Source organism: Eleutherodactylus coqui, chromosome 1, assembly GCF_035609145.1.
Source record: "Eleutherodactylus coqui strain aEleCoq1 chromosome 1, aEleCoq1.hap1, whole genome shotgun sequence".
In the NCBI taxonomy this organism is placed as follows: Eukaryota; Metazoa; Chordata; class Amphibia; order Anura; family Eleutherodactylidae; genus Eleutherodactylus; species Eleutherodactylus coqui.
The window spans coordinates 190179064-190192330 of record NC_089837.1 but is presented as its reverse complement, the minus strand read 5'-3'; the positions used below and the strand labels follow the sequence as shown (position 1 = coordinate 190192330).

Sequence of the window (13267 nt, the reverse complement as noted above, 5' to 3'; positions counted from 1 at the left end):
TCCTAAAGGTGAAAGCTCATACTAAAGCCGACACTGCAGAAGCAAAAGGCAACGCCCTCACAGACTTCACAGCAAAAGCAGTGGTCCTTAAGCCGTGGAAGAAAGAAGAAAAGAAGATACTGACCGCATAAGTCAGAGACTATGATTTGGACTTTGATAAAAATTTGAACATTGACAGTCACAAGCCAGCAAAGAAGAAAAAGATAAATGGACTAATATGGGAGCAGTAGAACAGGGTGGCGTATGGCAAACAGTCAGTAACTTGCCTACCACGATCCCTGTACCCCATGATGGCCCAGCTGATCCATAGAAAGACTCACCTATCGGAGGCAGCTATGCTACTGATGCTTGAGAGAGAAAGGGTTGCCCCCTGGATTCTCTGTAGCTGCTACATCATTTGTCCAATTTTGCATGAGCTATGCCGTAAGCAACAGGGTAGAAGTAAATTGACCACAAAGGCACTTGCCAGGACCACTCTACCCATTTCAGGGATTGCAAATTGACGACATTCAGCTCCCACGTGTTGGGAAGTATGAATATGTGCTTGTTGTTGTTGATGTTTTTCAGGTTGGAGGCGTACCCTGTTACAAAAGTAAATGAGCAGGTAACCGAAAAGAAGCTCATGAATAAGGTAATCTGCAGATACGGGGTACCAGAGGTTATCAAGTCAGATAGAGGTACACATTTCACAGGTGAAATAATGCAACACTTCATGTCTGCCCTGGGTAACTCCCAGGCATTTGACACCCCTTACCATCCACAAAGAGCCAGAAAACCATTGTGCATTATAATATTTCTCTTCAGGCAATGAAACCCTGCACCAGAGGAAAACGAAAATGGTATGATACCCTATTAGGGGGAATTAGTACAGGTGTAGGGGTTCTGAACTCTATAGATTTAGAGGTGATGAAGAATAAAATGGCTGGGGTAGGACAGGATGTTTCTAGATTGATAAATGTTCAGGCACAATGCATGCCTTCCTTGTTCCTCCCCCGATGTCTTGCATTAGGATATGATAAGGATGTATTAACGCTTTTTAATCTGGTTTTGCGGTTTAAAAGGATTTGTTTGTAAATATGAGTAAACTCATAAACTATACACAATGTAGCCTGCAATATGTATATATGATTCACGAGAGGGACAAAGCAGTCAGATGTGATGACAAATAATGAAAAATTGTGGAGAAATATTCTCAATAATGTAATTCCAGTAGCATCTTGGATACGGCCCCGGGCTGATGGTGTAGAATACTCTGATGAGTATAGCACTGGGGAAATGATTTTATGATGTAAAGGACACAAGCCTGATGTGTAAGTTTGTAGTACTACCTGTGGTGTTTGGACCGCCTCTATATGCTTTCCAATATTGGTTGTCCAAGTTCACAAGTATGATGATTTATAGTGAAAATAAAACCCATGGTATAGAGAACTGTGAAGAAACACTGGATGGCCTAGCATGCGGACGGAGTACAGCCGCATATGAGCCATGTTTCCAGCAGCCTTCAGTCAGCATATGTGATTGGACGGTGCTACCTGCTTCATCTATATGCTGATAGAAGTTGGCCCCCAATATATATGCTTTGTTACCAACCAAACTAAAACCACCAGTATGTATAATCTCACCACTCCATTGTCTGGATGTATACAGAACATGTCGGTGATACATCGGTTTACAGAAACTTACACATTTTTGCCAGATGCTGAAGCAACATTAAGGTACTACTGGCACCCAGATGCTATCCCTATGTCAACTCTGACTGTATCCTTGGGTAGAATTGTAAGACTAATGAAAGACACTGAACACCTTCAAAAGAATTTGGATGTTACTAACCTCTCCCTTATGGAATTAGAAAAACATGTATGGGTAGGAGATAAGTTGGTCAGCATAGGTACTAAGATCCAGGTAGACACAGAGTATAACTTGTATGATATTTTTACTGGATGGTCACCTACAGCAGGAAAGATGATGGATTTTATGTTTCACCCATTACTAATACTGTTTCTTTTGTTCATTCTTTTGAGTGTTTGCAACTTATGGACATTCTGTGGGATACGGAGACAAGCAAATTATCTGGAATCGCTCCCTCTACGATATCGTTAAAACAGTCATACGTAAAAGAGCAACAACAGTGGGGATCCGGCGAAGAGGATAGAAAGACCGGCAGGGGTGGCTTAGCACCCTTGATAGTACCACTACAAAGGCTCTTTTCAAGATGGACTGTTTCAAAATGGGGGATTGTGAGGGTTATGAACATATTAATTTATATATGTATGTATCTTTGATATACGTTTCCGGAGGCTGTAGGCCTAAATTGTACACTCTATTCTGTGTCCTATGAAAAGCTCTGCTAAATGCTTGTACATTTAGGTTAGTACTAGAGATGAGCGAACGTGTTCTTCCGAGCTTGATATTCGTGCGAATATTAGGGTGTTCGGGATGTTCGTTATTCGTAACGAACACCATGCGGTGTTCTGGTTACTTTCACTTCCTTCCCTGAGACGTTAGCGCGCTTTTTTTGGCCAATTGAAAGACAGGGAAGGCATTACAACTTCCCCCTGTGACGTTCAAGCCCTATACCACCCCCCTGCTGTGAGTGGCTGGGAAGATCAGGTGTCACCCGAACATAAAACTCGGCCCCTCCCGCGGTTCGGCTCAGATGCCGTGTGAGTTAGATGAGGGACAGTGCTGTTTGTACCGGAGCTGCTGTAGGGAAAGAATTGGTAGTTAGTGTAGGCTTCAAGACCCCCCAAAGGTCCTTATTAGGGCCACTGATAGCTGTGTGTTGGCTGCTGTTAGCAGTGCCATTTTTTTTTTTCTCAAAATCGGCTCTGCAGAGCGTTGCACCTGGCATTAGGGACAGAAGTGCTGCATAGGCAGGGAGAGTGTTAGGAGTGAGTGTAGCCTTCAAGAACCTCAACGGTCCTTTCTAGGGCCATATTTATCCGTGTGCAGTACTGTCCAGGCTGCTGTTAGCTGTGCTGCATTTTTTTTTTGCTTCTCAAAATCGCCTCTGCAGAGCATTCCACCCTCTATTGATACTGCAGGGAAAGAATTGTATAGGCAGGGCCACAACACAGTTATTATTCATTGAATATACGCAGTGCTGCCTTTTGCTTGTAAAACAAGTGAAAATAATTCTATTTGTCCTGCCTCTGTCCGTCCTAACGCCGGTGGACACGTGTCGGCTGCGTGTGCAACCTGTAAAAATCATACGCACCCAGCTACGTTTTACTCCTGGCTTCGCCATTTGCTTTCCTTAATTGGGAAAAAAAATACCTGCTCTGCCACAGTTAATAACTCTGCTACCCTCACGTTCTGTGACACATTAGCAGGAAAACAGCACAGTTATTAAACTTCTCATGTTCATAGAATATACGCAGTGCTGCCTTTTGGTGCAAAAAAACGGAAAATAATTCTATTTGTCCTGCCTCTGTCCGTCCTAACGCCGGTGGACACGTGTCGGCTGCGTGTGCAACCTGTAAAAATCATACGCACCCAGCTACGTTTTACTCCTGGCTTCGCCATTTGCTTTCCTTAATTGGGAAAAAAAATACCTGCTCTGCCACAGTTAATAACTCTGCTACCCTCACGTTCTGTGACACATTAGCAGGAAAACAGCACAGTTATTAAACTTCTCATGTTCATAGAATATACGCAGTGCTGCCTTTTGGTGCAAAAAAACGGAAAATAATTCTATTTGTCCTGCCTCTGTCCGTCCTAACGCCGGTGGACACGTGTCGGCTGCGTGTGCAACCTGTAAAAATCATACGCACCCAGCTACGTTTTACTACTGGCTTCGCCATTTGCTTTCCTTAATTGGGAAAAAAAATACCTGCTCTGCCACAGTTAATAACTCTGCTACCCTCACGTTCTGTGACACATTAGCAGGAAAACAGCACAGTTATTAAACTTCTCATGTTCATAGAATATACGCAGTGCTGCCTTTTGGTGCAAAAAAACGGAAAATAATTCTATTTGTCCTGCCTCTGTCCGTCCTAACGCCGGTGGACACGTGTCGGCTGCGTGTGCAACCTGTAAAAATCATACGCACCCAGCTACGTTTTACTCCTGGCTTCGCCATTTGCTTTCCTTAATTGGGAAAAAAAATACCTGCTCTGCCACAGTTAATAACTCTGCTACCCTCACGTTCTGTGACACATTAGCAGGAAAACAGCACAGTTATTAAACTTAGATTATTCCTTCACTAGAGGCAGTGGGGCCTTTCCTTTTCAAAAAAGGGAAAAAATTATATTTGGCCTGCAGTCTTGCGCCAATTTATTAGCTGCCTGTGAAATCAAATCACTGGTAATACAGCATGCTGAGGGGTAGGGGTAGGCCTAGAGGACGTGGACGCGGCCGAGGACGCGGAGGGCCAAGTCAGGGTGTGGGCACAGGCCGAGCTCCTGATCCAGGTGTGTTGCAGCCGACTGCTGCGCGATTAGGAGAGAGGCACGTTTCTGGTGTCCCCACATTCATCGCCCAATTAATGGGTCCACGCGGGAGACGGTTATTAGAAAATGAGCAGTGTGAGCAGGTCCTGTCCTGGATGGCAGAAAGTGCTTCGAGCAACCTATCGTCTACCCGCAGTTCTGCGCCGTCCACTGCTGCCAATCCGAATCCTCTGTCTGCTGCTCCTCCTTCCTCCCAGCCTCCTCACTCCACTACAATAACACCTGCTCAGGAGCGGGAACACTCCCAGGAACTGTTCTCGGGCCCCTGCTTAGATTGGGCAGCAGCGGTTCCTCTCCCACCAGAGGAGTTTATCGTCACTGATGCCCAACCATTCGAAAGTTCCCGGGGTCCGGGGGAAGAGGCTGGGGACTTCCGCCAACTGTCTCAACAACTTTCTGTGGGTGAGGAGGACGATGACGATCAGACACAGTTGTCTTGCAGTGAGGTAGTAGTAAGGGCAGTAAGTCCGAGGGAGCAGCACACAGAGGATTCGGAGGAAGAGCAGCAGGACGATGAGGTGACTGACCCCACCTGGTGTGCAACGCCTACTCAGGAGGACAGGTCTTCAGAGGGGGAGTCAAGGGCATCAGCAGGGCAGGTTGCAAGAGGCAGTGCGGTGGCCAGGGGTAGAGGCAGGGCCAGACCGAATAATCCACCAAGTGTTTCCCAAAGCGCCCCCTCGCGCCATGCCACCCTGCAGAGGCCGAGGTGCTCTAAGGTCTGGCAGTTTTTCACAGAGACGCCTGACGACCGACGAACAGCGGTGTGCAACCTTTGTCGCAAAGCTCAGCCGGGGAGCCAACACCAACAGCCTCACCACCACCACCATGCGCAGACATATGATGGCCAAGCACCCTGCAAGGTGGGACGAAGGCCGTTCAGCGCCTCCGGTTTGCACCCCTGCCTCTCCCCCTGTGCCCCAACCTGCCACTGAGATGCAACCCCCCTCTCAGGACACAGGCACTACCGTCTCCTGGCCTGCACCCACACCCTCACCTCCGCTGTCCTCGGCCCCATCCAGCAGTGTAGTTCAGCGCACCGTCCAGCCGTCGCTTGCGCAACTGTTGGAGCGCAAGCGCAAGTACGCCGCCACGCACCCGCACGCTCAAACGTTAACCGTCCGCATAGCAAAATTCATCAGCCTTGAGATGCTGCCGTATAGGGTTGTGGAAACGGAGTCCTTCAAAAGTATCATGGAGGCGGCGGCCCCGCGCTACTCAGTTCCCAGTCGCCACTACTTTTCCCGATGTGCCGTCCCAGCCCTGCACGACCACGTCTCCCGCAACATTGTACGTGCCCTCACCAACGCGGTTACTGCCACGGTCCACTTAACTACGGACACGTGGACAAGCACAGGCGGGCAGGGCCACTACATCTCCCTGACGGCACATTGGGTGAATTTAGTGGAGGCTGGGACAGAGTCAGAGCCTGGGACCGCTCACGTCCTACCCACCCCCAGAGTTGCGGGCCCTCCACTATGCTTCCTCCACTAAAGCACCCTCCTCCTCCTCCTCTGTCTCGCAATCAAGATGTGTTAGCAGCAGCATGTCGCCAGCAGTCGGTGTCGCGCGGTGTGGCAGCACAGCGGTGGGCAAGCGTCAGCAGGCCGTGCTGAAACTACTCAGCTTAGGCGATAAGAGGCACACGGCCCACGAACTGCTGCAGGGTCTGACACAGCAGACCGACCGCTGGCTTGCGCCGCTGAGCCTCCAACCGGGCATGGTCGTGTGTGACAATGGCCGTAACCTGGTGGCGGCTCTGCAGCTCGGCAGCCTCACGCACGTGCCATGCCTGGCCCACGTCTTTAATTTGGTGGTTCAGCGGTTTCTGAAAAGCTACCCACGCTTGTCAGACCTGCTCGTAAAGGCGCGCCGGCTCTGCGCACATTTTCGCAAGTCCCAGACGGACGCTGCCACCCTGCGCACCCTGCAACATCACTTTAAGCTGCCAGTGCACCGACTGCTGTGCGACGTGCCCACACGGTGGAACTCTACGCTCCACATGTTGGCCAGGCTCTATGAACAACGTAGAGCTATAGTCGAATACCAACTCCAACATGGGCGGCGCAGTGGGAGTCAGCCTCCTCAATTCCTTTCAGAAGAGTGGGCCTGGTTGGCAGACATCTGCCATGTCCTTGGTAATTTTGAGGAGTCTACCCAGGTGGTGAGCGGCGATGCTACAATCATTAGCGTCACCATTCCTCTGCTATGCATCTTGAGAAATTCCCTGCAAACCATAAAGGCAGCTGCTTTGCGCTCGGAAACGGGGGCGGGGGAAGACAGTATGCCGCTGGATAGTCAGGGCACCCTCCTGTCTATTTCTCAGCGCGTACAGGAGGAGGAGGAGGAGCATGAGGAGGATGAGGAGGAGGGGGAAGAGACAGCTTGGGCCGCTGCTGACGGTACATCGGCTGATTGCCTGTCATCCTTTCAGCGTGTATGGCCTGAGGAGGAGGAGGAGGAGGAGGAGGAGGAGGAGGATCCTGAAAGTGATCTTCCTAGTGAAGACAGCCATGTGTTGCGTACAGGTACCCTGGCACACATGGCTGACTTCATGTTAGGATGCCTTTCTCGTGACCCTCGCGTTGCACGCATTCTGGCCACGACGGATTACTGGGTGTACACACTGCTCGATCCACGGTATAAGGAGAACCTGCCCACTCTGATTCCCGAAGAGGAAAGGGGTTCGAGAGTGTTGCTATACCACAGGACCCTTGCGGACAAGCTGATGGTAAAATTCCCAGCCGACAGCGCTAGTGGCAGAAGGCGCAGTACCGAGGGCAAGGTAGCAGGGGATGTGCGTAGATCGAGCAGCATGTACATCCCAGGCAGTGCAACAGTCTTTAAGGGCCTGGCCAGCTTTATGGCTCCCCACCAAGACTGTGTCACCGCTCCCCAGTCACGGCTGAGTCGGCGGGAGCACTGTAAAAGGATGGTGAGGGAGTACGTAGCGGATCGCACGACCATCCTTGGTGACGCCTCTGCCCCCTACAACTACTGGGTGTCGAAGCTGGACACGTGGCATGAACTAGCGCTGTATGCCCTGGAGGTGCTTGCTTGTCCTGCGGCTAGCGTCTTGTCGGAGAGGGTGTTTAGTGCGGCTGGGGGAATCATCACAGATAAGCGTAGCCGCTTGTCAACCGCCGGGCCGACAGGCTAACACTCATCAAGATGAACAAAGGCTGGATTTCCCCAGACTTCTGTTCTCCACCAGCGGACAGCAGCGATACGTAAGCAATACGTAGGCTGCACCCGCGGATGGAAGCTACGTTCTCTCTCACCATCCAAAACGGGGACATTTCTGCTTCATCAATCTGTGTCTAATATTCCTCCTCCTCCTCCTGCTCCTCCTCCTGAAACCTCACGTAATCACGCTGAACGGGCAATTTTTCTTAGGGCCACAAGGCTCACTCAAATAATTTTTCTGAACAATTTTTATAAGTTTCAATGCGCTTAAAAGCGTTGGAACTGTAACTTGAACCAATTTTTCGTTACACTGGGCTGCCTCCAGGCCTAGTTACCACTTAAGCCACATTAACCAAAGCGATTAATGGGTTTCACCTGCCCTCTTGGCTGGCCATGGCCAATTTTTGGGATGTACATTAGTACTGTTGATACAGCAATTTTTGTGGGCCCTCGCCTACAGTGTAATCAAATTAATTTTTAGCCCACCTGCATTCCAGCTGACATTACCTCAGCTGTGTTGGGCAATGCAATGGGATATTTTTGTGTACCGCCGGTGGGTTCCAGGGAGCCACCCATGCTGTAGGTGCACACGGAGTTTTTAACACATCTGTACACTTGTAAAGAACCCCAGTCTGACTGGGGCATGCAGTGTGGGCCGAAGCCCACCTGTATTACGCACGACATTACTACCTCAGCTGTGTTGGGCAATGCAATGGGATATTTCTATGTACCGCCGGTGGCTTCCTGGCACCCACCCAGGCAGTGGGTCCACAGGGAGTTTAACCTACATGTGTCCACTTCTAAAGAACCACAGTCTGACTGGGGCATGCAGTGTGGGCCGAAGCCCACCTGCATTATGCACGACATTACTACCTCAGCTGTGTTGGGCAATGCAATGGGATATTTTTGTGTACCGCCGGTGGGTTCCAGGGAGCCACCCATGCTGTAGGTGCACACGGAGTTTTTAACACATCTGTACACTTGTAAAGAACCCCAGTCTGACTGGGGCATGCAGTGTGGGCCGAAGCCCACCTGTATTACGCACGACATTACTACCTCAGCTGTGTTGGGCAATGCAATGGGATATTTCTATGTACCGCCGGTGGCTTCCTGGCACCCACCCAGGCAGTGGGTCCACAGGGAGTTTAACCTACATGTGTCCACTTCTAAAGAACACCAGTCTGACTGGGGCATGCAGTGTGGGCCGAAGCCCACCTGTATTACGCACGACATTACTACCTCAGCTGTGTTGGGCAATGCAATGGGATATTTCTATGTACCGCCGGTGGCTTCCTGGCACCCACCCATGCTGTCGGTCCACAGGGACTTCACAATAGGGAATTGTACCTGCCTGTGTCTATGAATTAAAAAGCCCGGTCTAACTGGGGCATGCAGACACCTTGACAGAATGAATAGTGTGTGGCACATAGGTTCCCCATTGCTATGCCTACGTGTGCAGCTCCTGATGGCGGTGGCACAGGATTCTATTTCTCATTGCTTCTGTACAGCATTGTGGGCTATCGACCCGCCACTTTTAAAGAGGGTCGCTGCCTAGCCGTGCCAACCCTCTGCAGTGTGTGCCTGCGGTTCCTCCTCATGGCAGACGCACTTCTAAATAGACATGAGGGTGGTGTGGCATGAGGGCAGCTGAAGGCTGCGCAGGGACACTTTGGTGTGCGCTCTGGGGGGGAGGGGGGGGGCGGTTGGTCAGCATGTAACCCAGGAGAAGTGGCAGCGGAGTGTCATCCAGGCAGTGATTGTGCTTTGTTGTAGCTAGTGTGGTGCTTAGCAAAGGTATGCCATGCTAATGAGGGCTTTTCAGAAGTAAAAGTTGTTGGGAGGGGGGAGGCCCACTCTTGCCGGTATTGTGGCTTAATAGTGGGACCTGTGAACTTGAGATGCAGCTGAAACATGTAGCCCCTCGCCTGCCCTATCCGTTTCTGTGTCATTCCCATCACTTTCTTGAATTGCCCAGATTTTCACACATGAAAACCTTAGCGAGCATCGGCGAAATACAAAAATGCTCTGGTCGCCCATTGACTTCAATGGGGTTCGTTGTTCGAAACGAACCCTCGAGCATCGCGGGAAGTTCGTTCCGAATAACGAGCACCCGAACATTTTGGTGTTCGCTCATCTCTAGTTAGTACTTAATTACATTAAGTAGAGGTGTAATCTTAAATGTCCATCATGTCTCCAAGAGCTTGTTTATCTCGTTACACTGATCAAAAGGTTGTGTGGAATGCTTTGTTTTTAACTGCTGTCTAGGTAGGGCATGTGATTAAAATGTAGATTGTGATGATAATGAGGGTACCAGACACGATGTCTACATACAAACAAATAAAGCATTGTTTATAGAGAAGACACAATTATTTACCAGTAAAACAGGTCGACCTCTGTAACACTAGCCTACTGATACGCTTACTATTTTCTGTATAAGAGATTACAATGTACACAATAAACTCAGATTGCTCTAAGACACGACCGTGATGCCTGTGTCTATTGCTTTCTCACGGTGGCCGCCATAACCACCTCTGATTTGGAGCCCCACAGCATATTAACGTAACATGGATTTATCCCTAACAAAGGGATATGCTAATAATTGACTGGTGCAGACAGACTGCTGTGTGCCTGCAACTGGGAGGAAGAGGAGGTGTTAGTACTTGAGGAATGTTGTGTCATCCACTCTATGATCTGTTCTGTGTACTGCAGACGTAATGCACAGGCAGAACCAATTCTAAGAAACGACAGTGGCTGGCAAGTTGGCCTATCCTCTACCACCATCACAGACACCTCCAATACCCCTTGTTTTCTTTATTTTTCCTTTTTCCTATTTAATGTAGATTTTTGTTTACCTTTCAGGGTAGTTTTATTCAACTTATCAGTTAACTTTGTAGTTTGCAGAAAACCACTGCTAGCTGTGTATGGCCTGCAAATAATTTGTAGTGGCTGGATTGGTGACTTTGAATGACATCTGAGGCCACCAACACACACTATCTGTATTTCTTGTTTCCCTGTTTGGTTTTCTTTTTGTGTTATATTAAGAAAAAAGCATTGCCAACTAAATAAACCAGAATCCCCCAGAGGAATATGTGAGTACAGAAGGCCACAGAGTCTAGCTTGTATCTTTATGATCTGTCCTTGTTAAGAACAGTGTCATTGAATTCCCCAAACTCCACTGCTAGCTGCGTAAGGCCTGCAAATAATTAGTAGTGGTCGACTAGTGACTTCGAACGACGTCCAAGGCCGCTAACACACACTGTGTGTATTTACTATTTATCTATTTGGTTTTCTTTTCTTTTATATTAACAAAAAAAGAACTGACAACTAAATAAGCTACAATCCCTGGAAGGCACAATATGTGAGAACAGAAGGACACAGAATGCAGCCTGTATCTTTATTAGCTATCCCTGCTTGCTACAGCATAATTGAATTCCCCAAACTCAACTGCTAGCTGTATAAGACCTACAAATAATTCGTAGTGGCTGAACTGCTGAGGCCACAAACAGAGAACTGCAATATTCTCACGGGCAGGTCTGACCTCGCATGTGGGATTCCTGCAGTGGAGTTCAAAGTGCACGGCCGGTGACCCCAGCATACCTCACCACCATCTTCTTCCCTGCTGCGGATGTGCTGGTCAGAGCTCCGATGCAGTACAGAGGATGCTGCACTATCGCTATGGCGATGACGCGGCTCCCACGACCATTCTGCAATGATGACTGCTCGGGACGGACAGCTGCCATTGGCTTCAACAGAAGCCAGCCATGTGTAGCCCGCACAAAATCACAGCATGCTGCGATTTCTCCCCTGCAAGTGCAAAATCGCAATCAATTTCTGCTCGTGTGCAGAAAATCGTTTATTCTCATAGCATGCTATGGGCTGGATTTGCTGCAGAATCCAGAGGCGAAATCCCGCCCTAGATTTCCAAATGCAAATCCGCCTGTGTCCAGCAGGCCTATAGCATAGTTTGTCTGTCTGCTTTGCTGCCACACATGTTAACAGAAGCAAAAATGTACCCTCTTCCAATGTGCAGACCATGTTTTGTATAGACATACAGCAACTTTCTCGACTCCCTCCAATAGAATACTGTTAAAGTTATTTGCTGGTATACAGTCTTTCACACCGAGCAGCAACATATCCTCTGTAGAATATCTGTCCCTATTAACAACAGACCATATGTTATGTAGACATATAAACATGATGCAGCTTCTCTCATTTTCCTCCAATATAACGCTGGTATAAAAGCTTTCACACCAGCAGCAATTTATCCCCTGTAGAATATCTGGCCCTACCAGACTACATTATATAGACATATAATCATGCAGCTTCTCTGTCCTGTGCTCAAGTATAAAATGGCTGCTAGTTATACTGGGTCTATGTTATATATGGCTAGGTCATGTGATGCATGTGTCCAATGAAACTGTTGCCGAGATGCAAGATGAACTCTGCCAAGCAGGCATTATGGGAAATTTGAATTTCCTGAAATTTTCACCATAAAATGTTTCAGTTTAACTCGATTCAATTTTGCAAAAGTTGTGATGATTTTATTGTCCGGCCCATTAAGATGAGCAACACTAGTCATAGTAAATGCAACACACATAAAATGATCATTAATTTTGACTGAAATTAGTAATTTCTGTAAACATAAATAGAAGTCTAGATTATAATCTCTGTTTACTTTATCAATACTCGAATTTAATTTGCAATTTAATTCCTGAAATAAAGAAAAGGGGATCCCAAAAATATTGCAAGGTGCTTTGGTACAGTGATCCTTTATAGCATGATATTCTTACAACTCACCTATTCTCTGTATCCAATAATATATCTGCGTCTATGTACTGAGCCAGCAGTTCAATCATCTGCTCCACTTTTTCCAAAAGAACAGAAGACAGAGTACATTCATCTTCATCCACATCTTCTCTGTTGTAAAGATTCGCTACAAGTAGATCAACATGTTAGTGGGTTTTTGTGCTGCTTTATGTAGATTTTAGTGCACAGTTAAATGGGGATTGCTGATATATGTATAACGTCAGTCTTAAATATAGCACAATGCAGATATCTAATTAAAGTGGTTCCCCAGGACTACAAAAGTGATAGCATATATTTAGGATAGCAAATCAATATCAGATTAGTGGTGATGCAACTAAAGGCACTCGTCCCATTCAGCTCATTGAAGGTGCCACAGCAGCATGCCTAATAAAGAGAACATCGTCCTGCACCATTAATAAAATCATTTATTTTTTATTATTCCATTGTATTAAAACAGGATAAAAAGTCCACAGTGACTAAATGTGGACACGTGTCAAGCCACAAGTGACTCTTGTTCACAGCATTAAATAAAATGGAACTACAGTTCAATTTAAAACCCACAAGACCAATCCTGGAATGGTAACACTGTGCAACACAATTTTTGTAACAGATAAGCAGATAGGTGGCTCATAGTAACTTTAGTGTGCTGAATTCAAATATGATATCCGTTTTTTTCTGCCACGTAAGGTTTTCTAATTATGGGGAATAATGTAATCCAATTGCCGTTGCCCTTTATTTTTTGGAAATATGCCTATAGAATTAATCCAGTTGGCTCTCCATTAACCTTGCTTAATAAAAAGAATAACAAAAGTGCTTGCACAACT

General features: G+C 47.5%; 1 protein-coding gene across 1 annotated transcript in view; it reads right to left on the bottom strand.

Moving 5' to 3' along the window:
* LOC136572709 (uncharacterized) overlaps positions 1-13267 on the bottom strand; it is a 346665-nt gene that overhangs the window by 264958 nt on the left and 68440 nt on the right. The window contains exon 13 of the mRNA XM_066573580.1: positions 12435-12570. Within this exon, the coding sequence (XP_066429677.1) occupies positions 12435-12570 (136 nt within the window). The remainder of the gene's footprint in view (positions 1-12434; positions 12571-13267) is intronic.